This window comes from Pinus tabuliformis, chromosome 8, assembly GCF_031772625.1.
Source record: "Pinus tabuliformis cultivar Carrire ecotype Pingquan chromosome 8, CPIR1, whole genome shotgun sequence".
NCBI lineage: Eukaryota > Viridiplantae > Streptophyta > Pinopsida > Pinales > Pinaceae > Pinus > Pinus tabuliformis.
Genome location: NC_142294.1, coordinates 45,814,464 through 45,837,953, shown reverse-complemented (window position 1 = coordinate 45,837,953; position 23,490 = coordinate 45,814,464). Strand labels below are relative to the sequence as shown.

Here is a 23,490-nt window from a genome sequence, read left to right as displayed (position 1 = left end):
GAAGAGATTAGCGACGACAGGGGACAAGGGGGAGCCCATGGCAACTCCGCAAGTCTGCTCATAGAATTCTCCCTCGAAACTGAAAAAGGTGGAGGTAAGGCAAAGCTCAACTAACTTAGCCGTATCAGGGTCAGTTAGCTTATTAATTACCTTCATGGCCTCATTGATAGGAATACAAGTATAAAGAGAGACCACGTCGAAACTTACCAGAATGTCCTCGGGCTCAAGCTTAATTCTCTTAAGATCCTCAATAAAAGAAGCTGAGTCTTTGACAAAGGACTCAGTCTGCCCAACCAAGGGTCTCAACTTTGCCGCGAGGAACTTTGCCAAGAGGTAAGTCGGACCGCCAATGGTATTGACAATGGGCCTCAGGGGGACCCCATCCTTATGGATTTTAGGAAGACCATAAATCCTAGGAGTGATGGGGTTACCCTCAATAAGTTTCTGGGCTAGAGGAATCGTGGAATTGCATGACTTGATCGCAAGAGCGACCGCCCTGGAATGTTAGAGGTAATAATAATAGAGGTCATTTTAATAAAGTGTTAGATGGTTTTGATGGCCTTCATTGTAAAGGTGTTATTAAGGAGGGTGGTTTGAGTTCCTTCCCTCAGGACAATAAGGTGGTGAATCTGTCAAGTTTTTCTTTTCCGCCCGCGGTTTTTAGTCTCTTAAGGAAGGGTCTTAATTTTGCCTTAGCTCCCAGAAAAATCCCTGTTGAAGACATCATCTGTGATGTAGAATATGGCATTAAGAACCTTCCTGATAAGATTAAAGACACAATTAGGCAGGACTGCGCCGTTGCCCTGAGGAGGGCTAAGGAGGGTGGTTCGAGTTCCTTCCCTCAGGACAATAAGGTGGTGAATCTGTCAAGTTTTTCTTTTCCGCCCGCGGTTTTTAGTCTCTTAAGGAAGGGTCTTAATTTTGCCTTAGCTCCCAGAAAAATCCCTGTTGAAGACATCATCTGTGATGTAGAATATGGCATTAAGAACCTTCCTGATAAGATTAAAGACACAATTAGGCAGGACTGCGCCGTTGCCCTGAGGAGGGCTAAGCCTCCCCGTAGCAATATTAGCAAGGCTGAGTTTGAGGCTCTGAAGAGCTTGAACGAAAATCGGGACGTTGTGGTTTTAAAAGCGGATAAAGGTGGGGCTGCCGTTATCCTGGATAGAAAGGATTACAGAAGTAAGATGCTTGACCATCTCTGTAATAGTGGAAGTTATAAGAAGCTTTCGAAAAATCCCCTCAAAAAGGTTTCCAGGGCGGTCGCTCTTGCGATCAAGTCGTGCAATTCCACGATTCCTCTAGCCCAGAAACTTATTGAGGGTAACCCCATCACTCCTAGGATTTATGGTCTTCCTAAAATCCATAAGGATGGGGTCCCCCTGAGGCCCATTGTCAATACCATTGGCGGTCCGACTTACCTCTTGGCAAAGTTCCTCGCGGCAAAGTTGAGACCCTTGGTTGGGCAGACTGAGTCCTTTGTCAAAGACTCAGCTTCTTTTATTGAGGATCTTAAGAGAATTAAGCTTGAGCCCGAGGACATTCTGGTAAGTTTCGACGTGGTCTCTCTTTATACTTGTATTCCTATCAATGAGGCCATGAAGGTAATTAATAAGCTAACTGACCCTGATATGGCTAAGTTAGTTGAGCTTTGCCTTACCTCCACCTTTTTCAGTTTCGAGGGAGAATTCTATGAGCAGACTTGCGGAGTTGCCATGGGCTCCCCCTTGTCCCCTGTCGTCGCTAATCTCTTCATGGAGGAGTTTGAGTCTAAGGCTTTGGCCTCCTCTCGTCTCTTACCGAAGCTTTGGAAAAGATTCGTTGATGACACTGGCGTTGTCTGGTCTCATGGTCCTCACGAGCTGGATCGTTTCTTCAGTCACCTCAATAACCAGTCCGCCGCCATAAAATTCACGATGGAAAAAGAAGATAATGGTTGTCTTCCGTTCTTGGATGTTCTCATCTCTAAGAAGGTGGATGGTTCCTTCTCTCATCAGGTGTTTAGAAAGAAGACGCATACTGAACAATACTTGCATGCGTCTTCGCATCATTTCCCCGCTCAGAAGTTAGGGGTTCTTAGCACGCTGGCCACACGTGCTATAAGAATTTCGGATGAGGAGAGCCTGGAAGCGGAGAAGGCTCATCTCCTTGATGTCTTTGAGAAGAATGGTTACAATAGGCACCTGGGTCGAAAAGCCTTCCTCAGGGCCAAGAAGGAGCCTTCAATCCGAAGAGTCCCTAAAGACCATTTCCTCGGTGTGAACCTTCCTTACATCCAAGGGACCACAGATAGGATTGCGAGGGTTCTGAGGAAGTATGATGTGCCCGCAACCTTTAGACCTCTCCGCACTATCCGTAGCTCCCTCAGGTCTGTGAAAGATCCTATTGACCCTAAGGAGATGAAGGGCGTCTATGCCATTCCCTGTTCCTGTGGGGCCCCTTATATTGGTGAGACTGGTCGCTCGATCAATCAACGGATTAGCGAGCATTCGGCTGACTTAAGACATGGTAGGACCAAGTCCTCAGCCCTGGCTGAGCATGCGGGGAAGACTATGCATCATGTCTGTATAGAAGATGCTCAAGTCATTGCCAAAGTTGCGCAGTTTCACCATCGAAAGTTTAGAGAGGCCCTGGAGATTGAGAAAAGGCCGAACAATCTTAATAGGGATGATGGTTGGAAGATTAGCCGTTGCTGGGTCCCAGCCTTGTCTTCCTAGCCTCCTCATTCCCCTTTTGTTAGGTCTCAGGGTTTCTATCTTCCTTGTCTTCAAGTTCTGTTTTTGGCGGGTTTTGGAGTGCAGGATTTAGTTAATTGTTATTAGGTAATTTCGGGCTAATTATAGTATTAACCTTATCCCAGGGGTGATTTTAAATTAGATTAGTTTCTTTTCATAGGTTTTAATTCTTCTTCATTTCCTTGTACTGATAATTTAATGGATATAAATTACTAAATTAATTATAAGAGGTTCAAATGATAAACAACAAAGTATTAGAAATATATGATATAATATGGATATGCTATTATTAAGAAACATATACTTGAATTATGGTATTTACATAATAATGATTTAACTTGAATACTATTTATAATATTAGAATTATAATTTATTAAGTAAATACAGATTATTAATAAACTTAAATAATTAGTAAAAATGATGATCTGGTTTACCATTGGACCCTTAAATTTAAATAATTATATACACAGTTACCGATTGTAACTATATTATAATAGTAATTTAATACTATTTATTGTATTTAAATAATTTGGGAATATTAATTAATATAGGTTATATGAAGATATAGTTTATTAGGACCATTATTTTTAGTTTACCATAACTTATATTACTTTATATAACTTAATTTAATGACCATTATATTTAAATAATGAATATGATATATTTTAAAGAACTTACCAATGGACCATTAAGTTATTACATAATTACCTAATGTAACTAAATTATAAAAATAGTAGTGATTTATTACCATATAATAATTGAATAATAATAAATCATTTAATATATATTATATAATGACCATTATAATTAAAATATGAAGTATCATACTATAGATTCTCTTAATATTTGAAACAAGATTAATAATATATCTATTTAACTAACATTTTAATAGTATATATATTTATTATTAATATTAAATAATAAATAGTAATGACCATTATAATATTAATATTATACTAGAGATTTGAAATAATATTAATAATATATCTATTTTTAAATGAATTTATTATTATTCAATTTTTTAAATAATAAATTATAATAAATCATTTAACCATTTATACTATAGATTCTATTAATAGAAATAATATTAATAATATATCTATTTATTTTAAATTAACAAATGAATTCCTTTTTTACCAATTTTTAGAAAAATATTAATTAACTTTTTTAGTGATTTGACCAGTTTCTTTAGGTCAAATTAGCCGTTAGAATTTTAGCCGTTGGAGTCTCTGCACACTATATTTAATCGAGCTAAGCCAGATTGGTTCTTCAACTTGTCCTGACGATGAACCACACTGGTTGGTTCGAAACGCGTCGACAAAAGGTTAAAAAAAATTAATTAGTTTAATTAGAAATAATATTAGTATTTATTTATATACATTTCATTCATTATTTAAATTAAGATTAAATTAATTCTTCCCCTTTTCCTCACCCAATCAAATATAGTCATTTCTTATATCCATTTCGTCATAGCCATTAGAATGATTTGTCTTCCTATTTAACCTGTGGCCATGATCTGACTCTTCATCTTGTCCTGAGAATGAACCACACAGGTTCATTCGAAACGCGTCCACCAAACTTTTCCAATGTGATTTCTACTAAAAATGTGTCAAATATTCAAGATATCGATCACAGAAGCTTGAATTTGAAAAGCCTATAGTCTTCCCAAACAAAAACTGAGATGGACAAAAAGAAAAGATGTTCCTTGTATATATCTCTGCTTTTTATATAAATTTTATGTTTAAAATAAGACATTGTCTCAAAGAAAAAGAAATGAGATGGGCTTATATATCCAATTTCGAAATCCTGCTACTGTAACATTCATAATTATTGCCTACTCTTACAACTCAGCTTCAGGAGATAATCGAGACAACCAATATAAGAATATTCAATATTCCTTTTGCACAAAACAGAACTTTTATTTTCGTTTTCACCCTTTATAAACAGATTGATTTGAATTTATCAGCATTCACAGATTGTGCGAATATGAAGAGGTTTGAAAATAAAGGAAGTGAAAACATACTGACCTTCAACCAATCATACATTGTTAGGGAAGTAGCTGTGCATGACCAATCCAAAACACTGCGAATTTCATACAGAAAAGGTAGAGCTCGATAAATGCGAAAGCCCAGATAGTTTACATTTGTAACACTGCTTGTAAGGAATTGTCCATATACAGTGCTCTTATGGGGAAGACCAAACTTAATTTGCAATGCTTGTAGAGACAAAGACACTGCTTTTGTGAAATAGAATGCACGAAGTGCAAATTCTCCATTATATTGGCTTTTAGATTCCATGTTCCATGCATATTCAGTGACAGAATATGTGAATAGCACAAGGCTGAAAAAGTAATAAATTACTTTCCCCAAGGCAAATGAACAAAGGTAGATAATGCGGTCGACCACAATCAGAAAGAAGAGAATCTGCAACAAGTAAAATAATAAAAATGATGAGTTTGTGTGTTAAGAAAAGACTATATGAAAATTTTTAGCCATTGACTCTACATAAACTGGACAGGAATACAAAATCTAGAGTTAATTTTGATGAATAACGATCATGAAAATCCGACTTACCATCAAAACAAACACAAACTCCTTTGGAAATTGATCCTCTAGTTGATATACATCAAGAAATTGACTATTGTTCTTAATCATAGATTGATAGAAGATTGCAACCAGGAAAAATGCAACCAAATCTGCACAAAAGATATATGCATACAAATCAATTTCCCTCTTCCCTCCTGCAATCACAGATACAATAGGATACGGGAATCCTATTTCCTCTAGAAGAGAAAACTCTTTTGCCCTTTGAAGCTCATATGCCACATCTGCAGCAGGAGTAAGTGCTGTGTAATGTGCACCTGCAGGACAGATGGTTAAAGGAGAAGCATATATCACTTCAAAAACGGCAAGGGCTATATTAGGATCTTCAGGGCTGCTTTCAATGCTTTCAACACGAAGACGGCTTACAGAATGACCAGCAAAAGGGGACTTCTGCTTGCACCCCTTCCTATGAGAAGCATCCAGCAGCTTGTTTAATCCTGATTCAATTCTCTCAGGTTGGATTCCATCTTCTGGCCAGGTAGTTACATACATTGAAACTTGCACAAAATGTGGAGGTGCTTCTGAACCATGTGTCAGTGACTTCCAATACCTTTGAAGGTCTCTTCCAATCATTTTCAGCGCATTCAGAACTGACAGTAAAAATGTAGCTAACTTCTCCTTCCAGTGCATTCTTTCATAAATTATTTCCTGATAAGGCATCCTCTTACCAAGAAATACATTCTCAGTGAATGACATCCACTCACCATCTCGAGCTTTAATTGAACTCTGTAAAAGAGTAAATAGATAAACTATAAACACTGGGAGGATGGCAATCACAAATGATGAAGTTACAACACTTGGAAATCCTATTTCCCATCGCAAATGAGAGTCAATCTTTAGGCCACAATGATGCACATTGATTTGATAGATGTACTGAATCAAAATGATTAGCTCAGTATAAATCAGCATTGCAATCCAGAAGTAATAACTTGGACCAGGATTTACAAGGAGTGCATATAAGAATAAAAAAGCCAGATAAAGCATAGTTAACAGACTAAAATTCCACAAGAATACGAGGACAAAACAAGAGTAGCAGATTGCATCAGTGTTGGACCGAATCTTTGACCAGCAATAACAAGAAAGCTTACTAAACCATTGCCTTTCTTCATTAGGCACTGAACTTTCTCCACTTGAATGCACTGAATATGTTTCTTCAAGGTGCTCTGAACCAGAATTCTCACTACTGTTAGCATTATCTGGTAAGTCATTTTCTCTTTCTTTGCTAGAAGAAGGCTCATTTGATTCCAAATCATTCTGTTCTATATTTAAGAAACTCACAATGTTGGCCACAGCTTGATTTCCTAGTGAATGGACTTGGGAAACACCTCGTCCAATCAGTTGGACGGCAGAGGTCAGGCGATTCTTCTCTTGCTCTTCACCTCCTTTTAAGCTCACACCTTTCAAACTTTCTGGTTTTGGAGTCATGTTGACAGTTGAATCTTCCATTTCAGTGATCTCAGAACCAGAAGAATATTTCAATGGGTTAGAAAGATTGCCTTTGGACACTTCACTAGTTACAGTACATGCAGGAGAAATGCCATTTCCATGTGGCAATTTTGGAAGGTGTAAAATTCGCCGTATTCTGGAAATACTGGCATTCCCTTCATTATTATCATTAGAATAGGAAGAACCTTCATCCTGCAGCTGCTTGATCATTTTTGGCTCTGTATGTACGTCTTCCCATTGTTCTGAATGTTTTTGCATTGTGGCAGTGGAATCAAGCTGAGAGATTTTTCTTTCTTGATTTCTAACATCATGTGTCAAACCAGTATGGCTGTAATTTCCTGGGGAATGGAACATACCAAGCTGATTTTGAAAATGAGACATCTCTCCCTTCATCTTCTCCACTTGCAAATGTCGTTTTTGTTTGCGGTCCTCAATTTCACGAATATGCTGCAATTGTGCAGTCTTCCAAGCAGCCCTCTTCTCTTGAGCATGTAATATTGCATCTATTTGTTCGGCCTCAAGATAGTTTAATACCTGGTCAAATGCCTTTGACCGGAAAATATAAGACTGAAGACCCACAAGACAAAATATAATAATATCTATTGATGCTGAGCGCGAAGTGATTCTAAATCCATAGTCATACTTATAGAACCCAGCAACACCATAAAGAACATCTGGCATTGAACATTTTCCCTTTTCAACATCTCCAAAAAATGGGGCTTGGAATGCAAGAGATAAGACAATGAGTGTAAAATTATACCAGCGTAACAAATTGAAGATTCTGCTTTGCTTTTTCATGATTGTAAGTCTCATGCGAAAGGATACCATGGCAAAACCCAAATAGCCAAGGTGTAAAATATCATATTCGAGTGTGCCAGTGATAAGTACAAGCATAAGCACAGTATCTAATAGATGGTGATAAAAGAATAATTGCAAATTGTCAATCCAGGTCCACTGCCCCTTTCTTTCAAATGAGATATCATTCCATACCAATCTATCAAGTCGTTGTGAATCCAGCTGTTGATATGAATCAGATTCAAAATAACCAGCAGATAAATTTCCACGTAGTTTGAAAGAAGCAACCAAAAATACCATAAAGTAGGTTACAAGCATTTGGCGGTCATCAACAGCAACTCCTGCAATGCAATATTCCATATGTTATCATCCCTTACAAAGGACAAATCAAAGAAAACAATTGTGCACAGTTTTTTAATCTGAAAAAGCCACAAACTGTGTTAAATGCTAATATGTATACGAATTCCATATCATGGCCTGTGTTTCTCTACCAAATAAATTAAAATTTAGAAAGGATGGGAAAAAGAAAATACCTAGCCAGCATTTTGTGCAGTAACTAAACTGAAGCTTTGAGCTATTCCAGCAATCATGGCAGCGCAATTTATGAGTGTTATTATGATTCCAAGTTGTAACAGTATTTCCAAGAGCCAAATATTCAAGGAGAAGAATGCAAGAAAACAACATAAAAAACACGGGCCAAAGAAAGTAAAGCGTTCTCCGGCTTAGCAGAATGCAGAGGCCAAGGACTAATACATATAAAAGTGATATAGAATTCAACACAGTAAAGCTTGCAAGCAACAAAGTAAGCATGCTTATCTCCAGCCCAAAAAGGTTGAAAATGTTTCCTGCCCAAAATTTGGCATATAATTTTAGCGTATGTAGTTGAGTCTCGTATCTCTCCTTTTTCAAGGCAAGCAATATTTTTTTATTAGACTTGCAGCTTTCTTTAGTTCTACCAAAGAAACTCTGTGAGATATGATCTGGCAATCCTGTCTGATAATTTACTGCCATTGAGCTTGAGACCATTCCAGTGCTGAATGAAGAACAAGACTGTGTGGGTAAAGTTTGACCAACTTTATTAGTACCGGAGTATATATTCACGGAAAAACCATCCAAATCACTCTGCTCCTGATAGAAGGGTTTTGGCCTCTCTATTAGAGGTGCTTTTTCTTGGGAAAATTCCCTTTGTCCTTTATTTTGAGGAGAAATAAATAAATGGCAAGGTTCTGCCCACTTCTCAGTGTTAATCAAGGAGTCAGGCATCCTATCAAGCCATTGAAAAGCATTATATTGAAGAGTGCATACAATTAAGACCAAAATTTTGCTTCTCAAACCCAATTCAATCCCAAAGAAACCTTTTTCAAAGACTTGGAAACCTAACCATGCTGAAAAATCTCCATATTTTTGACCTGGGAACATCTGAAACTGGCTGCCCAACATCTGGAATAGATATTCACATGCAACCAGAATTCCTGTATAGCTTGAATAAAGCTTAGCTGGAAAGTGAGAAGTTTTGGGCAAATTGGTTACAAAGACTAGACTAATAAGGTAGCCAAAACCAAACAGACTGACTGGAGAAATACTGGCATAAAACACAGCCACTGATAAAATCTTCCCACCATGCCAGATAAGAAATCTTTTGACAAATCCAAGGAATCCATTATGAGATTGGACCGATTCATCAATTTTCTCATAAAGTGACTCGGCTTTAGCTTGTGTCCTTTCATATCTATACAACTGCATTACAACCAAAATTGCAAGAGATTCCCAAATATTCTCAAATAAAGAAGCTCCAGGCTTCAACCCTGTATATGGATAAAGCAATATCCTTCTAGAGAGCCACATCTGCAAACTTGGGAAGCTGCTCAAAACATAGGTGAAGATAAAAACCAGCATGGCATAAATCAGTAAAGGTAGCCACAAACGCTTCCTTGTCTTTTCTAGCAGTTGTCGGCCTATGATCCAAACCAAAAGAAAGATGAGGTAGCCGAATGCTATGTAATTAGGATTGACCAAGTATACTGTGACAAGTATGGTCAAACATGCAATGTAGGTCCCACAGGAGCGATATGTTGCTTTAAACATTTGGCCTATGGTTAAAAGATATTTTTTTATCCAGTTCACTGCGGGAACAACAAACAAGAGAAAAGGTGAGACTATTCTAAGGCAATTGAACATTATAACTAATTTTGCATAAAATCTTTTTCCTATCAATGAAGAGACTATACTATAGGAGTTTCAATCTGTTCCATTGATTTTTCAGTATAAAGAACATCAAATGCAGCATCAGTCTAAAGAAAAGTACTAAAGGCAGTTTACTATCTCATTACAGATACTCCATCCCAAAAGAACAAAGCCACTGCATGTGTTATAAAGCAAGTAATTCATGTCAAACTCATCTTACCTTGCTGAGTGTTGTGTGGATCACTATCGGTCAAATTCTGGGATGAACATATTGTCCACAGTACAGATTTGTTGAACCCATCTTTCATGAAGCCAAAACCAAATGGTGATTGCGGGCTACACTTCAGAATTGCAGAAAATGAATGGAGTGCTTCTATGCCATGATCTTGAACTGCAGAAAAGCATAATAATACTGCAATGCTTAGAAAATCCCAAAGACTTGCATGATTTGATACACCTGTAACCAACCAGCAAACGAGAGAATTAGTAACCATTTTGTTTTTGTCACAGAGATATACATTAGTTTTAGTTCTAGTTTTCTTCAGATTAAGTGTTATAGCTTTGGGAGATGAAATCTTCAAAATAAGCATTCATGACATAAAATTGATTTTGCTAGGTTCAATCACAAATACACTTCTTTTATATGTTAGCAACAGCTTCTCAAATCCAGAAGGATGCCAAGAGCCTAAGTCTTTAAGAGTCTGTAGAAATCCAGCAGTCTTCACTGGCATAACAACATTTTGGAAAGGGCCTGGACAGAATACAAATGTAGTAGTTCTTTGTTCTGAACCTGTTACCCATCCATTTACATGGGTAACCCAAGGAGAATTTTTCTCCTAAGATGCAGATTTCCAGCCAGTAGCATAAACCTGATCCTCAGATAGCAGCTTCTCAGATGCCTCTCACCCACTCATTGGTTGGCTCATCCAATTGATCACCAATGAAGGTAGGCCAGCGACAATGAGGTGTTAATAATTGCCATGAGCAAGACAAGACAAGCAAATTGCCAGAAAGGCCTTAAGCCCTGTGTTGTGTTGTGAGTTTGATTCTTGCCGGGATCTGCAGTCCAGATGCTTCCATTCTGAAAAAAAATAATAAATTGAATACGAAAGCCACACACACTCAGACGGAATGACTCTAGTCTTCATGCAATTGATCATTTTATGTTATGCAAACGATTTTACTGACCCAAGCATGCAGTCCAAGATACGATACAAGATCTCACAGCTCATTCTCCACGAAAGGAAATCAGAGAAACACCGAAGGCCAATCCAGATTTGGAACTTTTCACCCAAAACATTTCAGATATTTTTATATGAGCTGCTTTATGGGACAACACTGATTGAAACCCCAATAAATTTACAGATTTTAAATCTACCAAATCACTGAATAAGCACATCTACAAATAATTTGTAGAATTGCATATACCTCAGATTGTTCTAGATGCCAAAATGCTAAACAGAGAAGCTGTTAGTTTTTGTAGCATCGGATGTGTTCTAGCCTTGAAATTTTGTGGAGAGGCTAGAACACATGAGATCTCCAAAACCCAGAAACCGTTTATGGAAATTCCACCTAGAAATAACTTAATTAGATTATTAGTCAGTTTTCTAAATCTTTCCTAAGTCTAAACTTAGGGAATGTGACTAATTAATCAGAATTAATTAATTTAAGGTGTGGATGTTCTTGAAACTCACACGGATCGACTTCAAGTTAATCCTAGCCATCGATTAAGATCTAATCTTGGTTGTTGAAATATCAACAGAGGATTATAAGAAGAAGTCGACGGGGCTTGGAGAAATTACTTCACCAGTTCGATTTCATGAGCAGATTGATTTCCATAGTAGCAACAGTTAGTTGCCGGAGAGAGAGCCATTGAGATCAAAGCAGTGAGTGAGGGGTAGAGACAGTGGTTTGAAGGAAAGATTTTCCAGATCTGGAGAAGTAGCAGCAAGTGAGCTGAATTGTCCCAGAGAGGCAACGCTGAGGGGCAGCGCAGTTGCTTCAGTCAGGCAGTTCGATTTGGAGAGGAGAAAAATCATTCTTAGTGCCAGAGGCTGGGAAGGAGTCCCAAAGAGCCGAAGAGATGATTTTCTTGACATCCAGAGGCAGAACGACTTCATCACAGCCCAGTCTAAAGCAAGCCGTCTAGCCAGTTACGTAGAGTAGTGAAGAGGTTGGCGCAATGCTTCAGGAGGTCTAGTTTTTGATAGGGAAAGTCGAGCCAAAGACTTTTTGTGGGAGAAGGGTAATTCTCTTTAGTATTTTTCTCATATTTTCTTGTTGTTTGGATTTCTAGTTGGGCTTCCATAGATGCACTCAGATTCCACTTCTGCATAATAAATAAAATTGTCACTGCTGCACCAGTTTTCCCAAGTTGGGTTTTTCCTGGGACATTTGTCCAAAAATAACTGTGTTATTTTATGTGTGCACTAGTATTTCTTCCAACGTTTATTTCCTCCGCAGTTTATTTGTGTAGGTTGCAATGTGATTGATTCAGTATTTGTTGTAGCAAACAATAAATAGATTTTAAAAAATAATTTAACAATTATAAGAATTATTTCCAGTTGTTGCAATATGATTCGGGTTTTCGAATTTTCACATGGTATCGAAGCGCAACTGATCAGCGAGAGAGCTTAGTAGCGAAGGAAGAGGGAGTTTCGCTATTCATTGAGGGGTAGCGGACCGAAAACCGAAACCCTAGAGGCAGCGCAGTCACCTTGGCCAAGAGGTCGAATTTCTTGAGGACAATAGATTTTTCTGAGAGAGGAACAAAAAATTCGACCTCTAGATCGAGGGATTCCAGAGGCAGAGGGAGCGGCCAATATTTGTAGCAAAGCAGATCTCTAGTTGGACGTAGTAGTTTTGCAGTAGTTTGTTAGAGAAGAACTAGCGTCGGGTGGAAGAAGAGCACAAACTAAGGGAAAAATTTCCTCACGGAACTTCTAGTCTCAAGAAGTTCGATTTCCCTTGCAGGTCAAAAGTTGTTATGTGAAGAGTTTCTCACTCCAGAAGGGAGTGCGAATAACTGAGCAACAACTAAGCAGAAGGGGAGAGGAGATTTTCGACATTGTTTGAGATGGCCACTGTTGGACTTCGAGATCATGATAGGTTCGATGGTGCTTCCAACTATGTCATCTGGAAGGCAAGGATGTCCTTCCTTCTAGATGAATATGACCTGAAACCATTCATAGATGCAGTGGTAGCTATCCCCACGGATGCAGATCAGTTGAAGGAGTACAGAAAGGAGATGGCGCGGGTGAAGAGGTTGATCCTTGATGGTGTTCGGGATCACATTGTTTCACACATAGTTGGCAAAGGGACTAGCAGAGAGATGTGGGCGACCCTCACCACATTGTACCAGGGCACTTTCGAGAAGCGAAAGATGTACTTAGAGGAGAAGATGAGGTGCACCATGATGAAGAAGGGGGGAGGCATAGACCCCTTCCTCACCAAGATTCAAGAGATCTAGGACCAACTTGCAGTCGTTGGGGCAGTGCCTCAATCCACGAGCTAGTGTGATTGGCACTCAAAGGTGTCTCAGAGTGGTGAAACGAAGAAACCTTGCTCATTGTAATTTACCAATTGAAGACGCACTCAATGGTATCTCAGAGGAGTGGTGAAACGAAGAAACCTTGCTCATTGTAATTTACCAATTGAAGACGCACTCAATGGTATCTCAGAGGAGTGGTGAAATGAAGAAACCTTGCTCATTAGAATTTACCAATTGAAGACACATTTAGGTGTATAACAGTATATATTTTATTATTCAATATTCGATGATGATTTACAAGCCTTGGGAGGTTCCCCTTTATAGGAGTTGACTAACCATAAGGCTAAAGACACCTCTTTTCACATAAGTGCACTTTCAAAACTAATTGGGGAACTTAATTTAATTTAAATTATTTATTAATTATCTATTTCTTATTTTAATATATATGTATAGTTATGAATATTTTATTCATAACATTGCCTCTCCCTTAAAAATACTTTGTCCTCAAAGCATAAGCAATGTTGGGTGTTGCTGGAGAAAGTGTTTTGTCTCCCATGATGAGTCTTCTTCTGGTAGTTTCTTCCATTTGATGACGTACTCTTTAATAGTCTTGGATTGTAGTACCTTCTCTCTGGTAGTGAGTATGCCTTCAGGTTCTAAGATGATCCTTCCTTCTTCGTCAGTCTTGGGTATCTTTGTTTGAGTTGTTTGATTTTTCCCCAGTACTTTTTTGAGACTTGATACATGGAATGTGTTGTGGATTCGACAATTGTCTGGTAGCTTCAGTCCATAAGCCACACTACTTATTTTTTTGATTATTTGGTATGGTCCATAATATTTAGGAGATAACTTATTTTTCCCTTGTTGTTTTAATGATAACTGCTTATAGGGTTGAAGTCTAACAAATGTTGATTTTGGGTAGCATCGGATGTGCTCTAGCTACGAAATTTGGTGGAGAGGCTAAGGCATATGAGATCTCCAATACCCAGAAAGGGTTTGGGCAGATTCTAAACAGTTTGGGAGATATTAAAATACTTAATATTTTTAATGGAGTCCCTAAGTTTAAACTTAGGGAAATTAAAATATTAATGTGAATTAATATAAAATTGTGTTAGAATGGTCCAAAAGCCATGGATCAAGCCAAATCTAATCTTAGCCGTTGATTAGGGACTTAATCTCGGTCGTTGATCTGTCAACGAGAAAAGTATAAGAGGAGGCTTGAGGGTCACTTGGAGAACACACCAAGAGATCAAGATTTTGACTTTCTAGGGTTGGGTTTGTTGAGAAAGTTGAGAGAGTGATCTGGAGTTGTAGCTGAGGGGCAGTGAATACAAAAGCAGAGAGGTAGAGTGCTAAATTATGGTATGTTCTATGCTTAGAGAAGCTTACTTCTTTTCTTCTTATTAGCCACAGATTAGCAATCACATAAACATAAGGTAAAGTGCAAATAGAACATTAAAAGATCGACAGAAAACAAGCCAAGACAAGAGACACAAGATGTGGCGGCTAGCCAGGGACAAACCCCAATGCGGGGAAACCCTTTGATCAAATCTTCTTTTATCTTCAATAGTTCAACAAAGAGATAGTACAATGCAGAATTCTGTAATTTTATAACAGCAGCAGAGAGCCCTAAATCAGCACAGTCAAACTTGGTCAAAACAACCCCGGATTGACTTCTAGTCAACTTGAAGAACTCGGTCTTCAACAGCTGTCTTTAGCAGCCCAAAACAGTCCACAAACCTCAGTCAAACAGCAGTCAACACTTGGTCAAAGTCTGGTCAAACCTGCAGCAGCTCCTTGACAGTCAACGCTGGTCAAAGGGGTGGTCAAACCTGGTCAAAGTTGTTGAACAGAACTGTGGCTAGCCTAGGAGAGGCTGCCCAACCCAATCCGCAGTCAAGAAAGCCTCCACGCTGGTCAATGTTATCCAATCTGCCCACCTGCAGCTAGGTCAACCCAAGTCAACGCTGCCCTAACCAGAAATCTGCGTCTTCCTTCTTCAGCCACACGTGTGAGAGAGAGAGGCTCATCTAATGCGTAGGAGAGAGAGAAGATGAGTGATGAGATGAGTTGCAAATGACTCAACTTCTCTTCTATTTATATGAAACGCTAGGCATGTGTGCCACACAGTTGCTGGCCAAACTTGACAATTTGTCAAGTAATTAGAAATAAATTTGTAAGTCCTAAGTCCTAGGTCCTAGGTGATTTTTCCAAAGGCTAAGTTCGAGGATCCATTTAAAAATAAATTAAAAATTAAAAAATAAAAAAAAAACTGGAAAATTTTTTTTTAAAAAAAATAAAAAATAATAAAGTTTATAAAATAAATTAAAAAAATAAATAAAAATTTAAATAAAAAAAAATAATAAAATAAAGTAAAAACCTAAAAATAATAAAATAATAATATTTTTGAGTAAATAAATGCAAACTTTCAATTTTTAATGCATTAAAAAATTCGACGGATGAGATTAAGAGATGTCTTGATCCTCATCGACGGTCGAGATCATTTTGACGTCGATCACTCGAACTAGCCGTTGGGAATTTTTCCTTTAAATAGGGTGCTAGGGGTCATTTGAGAGGAGATGAGATCGGAGAGTCTGGTGCTAAAGAAAGTTCTCTTGTAGTCATTTTTTGTGCAATAAAGAAAGACTTTGTAGTTAAAAATCTTGCTGGTGTTACTCTTTTGAAAGTGCTGTAAGATGATTTATTTTTTTGCATAATTTTATTTTCAACTATTGATTTTAGCTTGATGAAGATTGATTCAGGCACATGTATCTTGTCTGATCTCTGGGGTTTGAATGATAGTTTAGATTCTGAAATATAATGGCAGGTATCTCCATTTGATCTGGATTTCACTATAATTTTTCCCTCTATGTTAATGGTTGATTGTAAGCTGTGCAGGAAATCTTAGTTTTCAGGTTACTGAGCGTTAGGGGAAGTTCTCGGCTGAACCAGCCAGCTCCCGGATTGTGTTTTCTGAAAGAGCCCAGCCAGTTCTTGATCCTGGGCTTATCATTTGAATTTTTTTTATGAATGCATGCAGGGTTTTCTGAAGTGTCTCACAATAAAATTAAATTCTAATAATACTACTGTGATTATTGACAAATCTGGCTACTAAAGAGCCTTAGATCTGTAAATACTGTAAATTTTGTAGCTGGTTTTTAGGGTTTTATTTTCAATCCTTGCATATATTTTCTGGGTTTTCGTTTTTCTTTTGCAGATTGCAGGTACAGGGTTTTGAGAAACAGTTTCAGGGCTGTTCCCTCTTCATCATCGTTTCCCTGCCATCAATCTCTTGTCAAAGCTGTGGGAAAACATCCTGTTGCCATCATATCTGCTGTTTCAGGCCAACTTTCTCATTATCAAACGCATCTTCTTCAGCAACAGTTTATATTCAACATTCAACACACCTGAAAGCATTACGCCACAGCAAACTCGCAGTTTTTTTTTTTTGGGTATACGAATGGTAAATTTCAATTTGGCAGGATTTGGCAGGTTGTCCCTTGTTCCACGCTGCTATTTCCAGCTATAAGCCAAACCCTTCCACGCAGCAGCAACTCCCAGGCTTCTTCCTGCGTTCGTCCAACCTCAACAATACGTGTGGTTTGAACTTCTACTCTGCAAAGCTCCCTGTCCGCTGTTGAAAACACACCGCTGCCATTACCTCACGCTCCTCAGCCCCCCTGATTACCTGCATATTACCTCAAGCAGTCCTCATTGCCGCAGTCTATTTCTGCCTCAGCCACCTGCGTTTTCACTTGTCCATGCAACTCCCTCCATCAACGTTCACCTGCAAATCGTAGCTCCTGCACACATTACGCACAAACCTGCTAACAGTTCCTGCTTTCTACACGGGCCAGGGATCACGTCGAGCAAAAATTTGTATGGTAAGCTGAGGTTATTGACTTTCATTTGCTTTCGTACTGTAAATTTCGTTTTGCATAGCTTGATTTTTTTTTAATAGATCTAAGTTTTAGTTTAGTTTAGATATGTCATCGTATTTCTTGGTTAGGGATTTGCGTAGGTCTTCTTTTTTTTTGTTTGTTTTGTTTTAGGTTTATAAAAATAAAAAATAAAAAAAAATCGGTTTTCATTTCTATTTTAGCTATGTTTGATTTTGATTTTAGATTTTATTTAGGCTTTGTTTAGTTTCATGCATTAGATTATTTTTGATTTAGTTTTAAATTTATTTTACAAAAAAAAAAAAAAAGGATTTTCTTAGGTCTTTAGTTAGGGCTTAGGTCTTATATTTTGTTAGATTTAAAAGTTTTAGATTTTAAATTTAGATTTGATTTTTATATAGTTTTAGATTAGATTAGATCTTAACATTGTTTCATTTTGAGTTTAAGAATTAAAATTTATAAAAAATTATAAAACTTCAAAAAATCATAAAGAATTTGTTTTCTTATAGTTTAGATTTTGATTTAATATCATTTTGATTTTTTATTTAAAAGTTTCATTTAGTTTTAATTTTTGTTTTATCTGAAAAACATAAAATATTTTTTTAGAAATTTTTGCCATATTCAGTCTTAGCTCAAGGATTTATCACTTTTTTGCTGAGGCTAAATTTTTGATGTGGAATTAATGTTTATTTTTTTAGCATGCTTGAAGATTAGCTGCATGAATGAGATATCTGGTTAGCGTTTAAAATTTCATGGTTGTGTATCGAACTTTATCCTTCGAAATATTAAATTGTTGGAGTATCATTAAGCCGATAAGCATTTTCTTGCAGTTGATAAAAGTTAATCTTCGCTCGGGTTATTTGAATTTAAATGATTGCTCTACATGGTTTACATTTCTGCAACATTTAGTAAGTAATCATTTAAACATTAACTTCATAAGGCACTGGTCTATTTAACAAATCAATTTAGTGCTTGTTCCTTCGTGTCTCCCAACCCAATTGGTTCACAGTTGGTCATCCATTTCCCTATAGGGTCTACCCCCCTTAGCCGCGGGAGACAGGGTTAAACGGAGAGATCGGGGATCAGAGTGACAGCCCCGGGTCTGAGCGTTGTCGTGACAATCTGTGCGACAACATTTTTTGGCGCCGATGCCGGGGATACTTTATTCTCGGTGTTTCAACGACTTCTTATCATTCTTTCATCTTTCGCATATCTCATTTGAGCTGGCAGAGTCAACATTTTTTGGCATCATTTGGATCTCTTTCATCACTTTATCTTTCGTCATATCAACAACTTCTCTTTAGTTCGTTTCTTGTTTGGGTGGCGACTCCATTTCTTTTCATTTTCCCAGACAAGAAGCCTCTCTCATATCAGCTTGTTGGTTACTTTTTGGATCCTAGAATTTGACTCATTGTTCAAGTGGCGACTCCACTTCTTTCATTTATTAATTTTCTTGAGCAGAGATCTCTTTCTATCATCCATTTGATCCCTTATTATTCATCATGGATTATTCGTTTAAACCATGTCATTTTACTGGTGTTCGCCATGATATTCCGGAGGTGGCCATTTCTAAATTACCTGTGTTCTCAGGTGGTGATCCAGTCGTTCTTAAAAAACATCTAGGCTGGTTTACTCGTATAATGATCATGTATTGTAGATCTCCTCAGTATAATCATGAAGATGTCAAAATGCGTCTATTTGTCCTTTCTTTAGAAGATGATGCTTTGAATTGGTTTAATAGTTGTCCTGAAGATTCCTTCACTTCTTTACAAGACATTGTCGATGCTTTTAAAGATAGATATGGTGATCCAGATAGCTCGCCTTGTGCCCCTAAAATTGTGCAACCGAATGAAAGTAATCTTATAAAAGGTTCAGCTGTCGATGAAAGATTTCAAGACAATGCTTCATATCAGAATTTGCCATCCACTTGTACCATTGCAGATCATAGTGGAAAAGTAGAAACAAATTGTAAAAACAATGTTGACAATGAAAAGGAAGATCATAAGCAAATTATACAAGAACTAATGCTACTGGTAAAAAATATGGAGGTTAATCAAACTAATTACGCCAATGACGTGAGAATTTTATGCACCCACCTGGAAAAGCGTAATAGGGAGATAGAGATCATGCAAAATCAGCATACTAAGGAAATTAAGGCTATGAAGACTAATCATGACACAGAAATTAGTTTTATGCAAAGCAAGTTATCAGGCTTAGAGGAAAAAATGACGACCATGCAAGCAAATCATAAGGAAGAGATAAACTCTATGCAGCATTGCTTAATGACCATAAAGGAAAAAGACGATAAAGTAATAAAAGATATGGAAGCTAATCAGATATGTCTTCAGAAAAAGTTATTGACCATGGAAGAAGATCATGCCAGGGAAATCAATGCTATGAAAGTTAAACATTCTACCCAGATAAACGCCATTACAATACAGGTACATAAATTTCAACAGCGGATTAAGGATGAGAGAAACCAGGGAACATCAATAGATCAGGAGCCTTCTCATTTGCTGCAACAAGCTCCATCTTATTATGAGGAGGTCATTGGTTCGATTGAAAGGTGGTTAATTGAAGGTGATCCAGATAAGCTTAAAAACGATAAAGATCAGATGCAAGATGAAGAAAGACATGTCACACATATCTTACATACTTCATCTAAGAGCTTTGAAACAGAAAGTTCCACGTCATCAATAATACAGCCTACCAGGAAGAAGAAGCGCAAGAGGAAGAAAATGAGAAAAAGATTTGATGCATCAGACGGCTGCGAGCAGCTTGATTTTCGGATAGGAAAAAGTCCTACCATATGTAGAATTGGACATGGCACATCCGACAAGCAGCCAACAGATTTGCCTGAAAGCAGGCAAATGCTCAGTATACACTATATTGAACATATCTAATGCCATGAGGCATCCTTTGTATTGTATTTCTAACCCTAATCCTTGTCATTTCAGCATTTTCATTTCTGTTTTAGGATTAGATTTGCTTTTCTAGATTAGTTAATAAATGAAGAGCTTATATCTTTCCTGTGCTTAATGTTATATGATGATTTTTGGATGGACGCTACTTATGTTTTGTTGTGTGTTGCATGGGTGCAGATTCTGGATTCTCACATTCCTACAGTGCAGCAACGTGTCCGCAAGTGGAGCCAGATGTTGACCACTACATGTCAATTTCCAAGCAGTACACCCCCTTTTCTTCGCAAAAAGGGATAGCGCTTGATCGACATGTCCGTGCCATTCGACAGTCATCGTTGACTTGATCATATTATGTTGTAAACCCAGTCTGCATGTGTGAATTGTAAATAATCTTAGCAGATATGAGTCATGTATGTAAATTGCCTAGGTGGACCTAATTTCCTAGTGATAATCTACGTTCCGGAAGGTTTTTTGTCTCACCGATCTATGATTGGCAGAGTTTTCCTTCAGCCTAACCCCAAAGCCGGAATGGATTTTGTCATTAGAATCTTAGGAGAATCCTAGTGTGTTAATCTGCTAGATTATAGTTGTGTCGCAGAACTGGGTGGTTTATGAGGATCTATGTCAAATGGGTTCTCCCCCTTGAGATGTAAAGTTGTAAAAGTCATGATGTAAAGTGTCTTGAGGGTTAGAAAACGTTTTAATCCCCTCATAAGTCCTAAGTCCTAGGTCCTAGGTGATTTTTCCAAAGGCTAAGTTCGAGGATCCATTTAAAAATAATTAAAAATTAAAAAAATAACTGAAAAATAAAATTTAAAAAAAAAAATAAAAAATAAAACTAAAAAATAAAGTAAAACCTAAAAATAATAAAATAATAATATTTTGAGTAAATAAATGCAGAATTTCAATTTTTAATGCATTAAAAAATTCGACGGATGAGATTAAGAGACTTTTTGATCCTCATCGACGGTTGAGATCATTTTGACGTGATCACTCGAACTAGCCGTTGGGAATTTTTCCTTTAAATAGGGTGCTAGGGGTCATTTGAGAGGAGATGAGATCAGAGAGTCTGGTGATAAAGAAAGCTCTCTTGTAGTCATTTTTTGTGCAACAAAGAAAGACTTTGGGGTTAAAAATCTTGTTGGTGTTACTCTTCTGAAAGTGCTGTAAGATGATGTATTTTTCTGCATAATTTTATTTTCAGCTATTGATTTTAGCTTGATGAAGTTTGATTCAGGCACAGGCATCTTGTCTGATCTCTGCGGTTTGAATGATAGTTTAGATTCTGAAATATAATGGCAGGTATCTCCATTTGATCTGGATTTCACTATCGTTTTTTCCCTCTATGCTAATGGTTGAATTTACGCTGTGTAGGAAATCTTTGTTTTCAGGTTACCGGGCGTTAGGGGAAGTTCTCGACTGAACCAGCTAGCTCCCAGATTGTGCTTTTTGAAAGAGCCCAGCCAATTCTTGATCCCAGGCTTATCATTTGAAATTTTTTTATGAATGCATGTAGGGTTTTCTGAAGTGTTTCACAATAAAATTAAATTCCGATAATACTACTGTGATTATTGACAAATCTGGCTACTAAAGAGCCTTAGATCTGTAAATACTGTAAATTTTGTAGCTGGTGTTTAGGGTTTTATTTTCAATCCTTGCATATATTTTCTGGGTTTTCGTTTTTCTTTTGCAGATTGCAAGTACAGGGTTTTGAGAAACAGTTTCAGGGCTGTTCCCTCTTCATCATCATTTCCTTCCCATCAATCTCTTGTCAAAGCTGTGGGAAAACGTCCCGTTGCCATCATATTTGTTGTTTCAGGCTAACTTTCTCATTATCAAACACATCTTCTTCAGCAGCAGTTTATATTCAACATTCAACACACCTGAAAGCATTACGCCACAGCAAACTCACGTTTTTTTTTTTTTGGGTATACGAATGGTAAATTTCGATTTGGCAGGATTTGGCAGGTTGTCCCTTGTTCCACGTTGCTATTTCCAGCTATAAGCCAAACCCTTCCACACAGCAGCAACTCCCACGCTTCTTCCTGCATCCGTCCAACCTCAACAATACGCATGGTTTGAACTTCTCATCTGCAAAGCTCCCTGTCCGCTGTTGAAAACACACCACTGCCATTACCTCACGCTCCTCAGCCCCCTTGATTACCTGCGTATTACCTCAAGCAGTTCTCATTGCCGCAATCTATTTCTGCGTCAGCCACCTGCGTTTTCACTTGTCCATACAACTCCCTCGATCAACATTCACCTGCAAATCGTAGCTCCTACACACATTACGCACAAACTTGCTAACGGTTCCTGCTTTCTACACGGGCCAGGGATCACGTCGGGCAAAAATTTGTATGGTAAGCTGAGGTTATTGACTTTCATTTGCTTGCGTACTGTAAATTTCGTTTTGCATAGGTTGATTTTTTTTTAATAGATCTAAGTTTTAGTTTAGTTTAGATATGTCATCGTATTTCTTGGTTAGGGATTTGCGTAGGTCTTCTTTTTTTGTTTGTTTGTTTTTTGTTTTAGGTTTAAAAAAAAAAATCGGTTTTCATTTCTATTTTAGCTGTGTTCGATTTTGATTTTAGATTTTATTTAGGCTTTGTTTAGTTTCATGCATTAGATCATTTTTGATTTAGTTTTAAATTTATTTTAAAAAAAAAAAAAGAAAAAAAAAAGAAGGATTTTCTTAGGTCTTTAGTTAGGGCTTAGGTCTTATATTTTGTTAGATTTAAAAGTTTTAGATTTTAAATTTAGATTTGATTTTTATGTAGTTTTAGATTAGATTAGATCTTAACATTGTTTCATTTTGAGTTTAAGAATTAAAATTTATAAAAAATTATAAAACTTCAAAAAATCATAAATAATTTGTTTTCTTATAGTTTAGATTTTGATTTAATATCATTTAGATTTTTTATTTAAAAGTTTCATTTAGTTTTAATTTTTGTTTTATCTGAAAAACATAAAATATTTTTTTTTAGAAATTTTTGCCATGTTCAGTCTTAGCTCAAGGATTTATCACTTTTTATCTCTCCCGTTGAGGCTAAATTTTTGATGTGGAATTAATGTTTATTCTTTTAGCATGCTTGAAGATTAGCTACATGAATGAGATATCTGGTTAGCGTTTAAAATTTCATGGTTGTGTATCGAACTTTATCCTTCGAAATATTAAATTGCTAGAGTATCATTAATTCGATAATCATTTTCTTGCAGTTGATAAAAGTTAATCTTCGCTCAGGTTATTTAAATTTAAATGATTGCTCTACATGGTTTACATTTCTGCAACATTTTGTAAGTAATCATTTAAACATTAACTTCATAAGGCACTGGTCTATTTAACAAATCAATTTAGTGCTTGTTCCTTCGTGTCTCCCAACCCAACTGGTTCACAGTTGGTCATCCATTTCCCTATAG

At 37.1% G+C, this 23,490-nt stretch overlaps 1 protein-coding gene across 1 annotated transcript in view; it reads right to left on the bottom strand.

Annotated features, from left to right (window-relative positions):
• LOC149234058 (piezo-type mechanosensitive ion channel component) overlaps positions 1–23,490 on the bottom strand; it is a 360,941-nt gene that overhangs the window by 131,337 nt on the left and 206,114 nt on the right. The window contains exons 7-10 of the mRNA XM_089368143.1: positions 9,984–10,220; positions 8,113–9,702; positions 5,309–7,920; positions 4,763–5,158 (exon numbers count right to left, since the gene is read on the bottom strand). Coding sequence (XP_089224269.1) covers positions 4,763–5,158; positions 5,309–7,920; positions 8,113–9,702; positions 9,984–10,220 — 4,835 coding nt within the window. The remainder of the gene's footprint in view (positions 1–4,762; positions 5,159–5,308; positions 7,921–8,112; positions 9,703–9,983; positions 10,221–23,490) is intronic.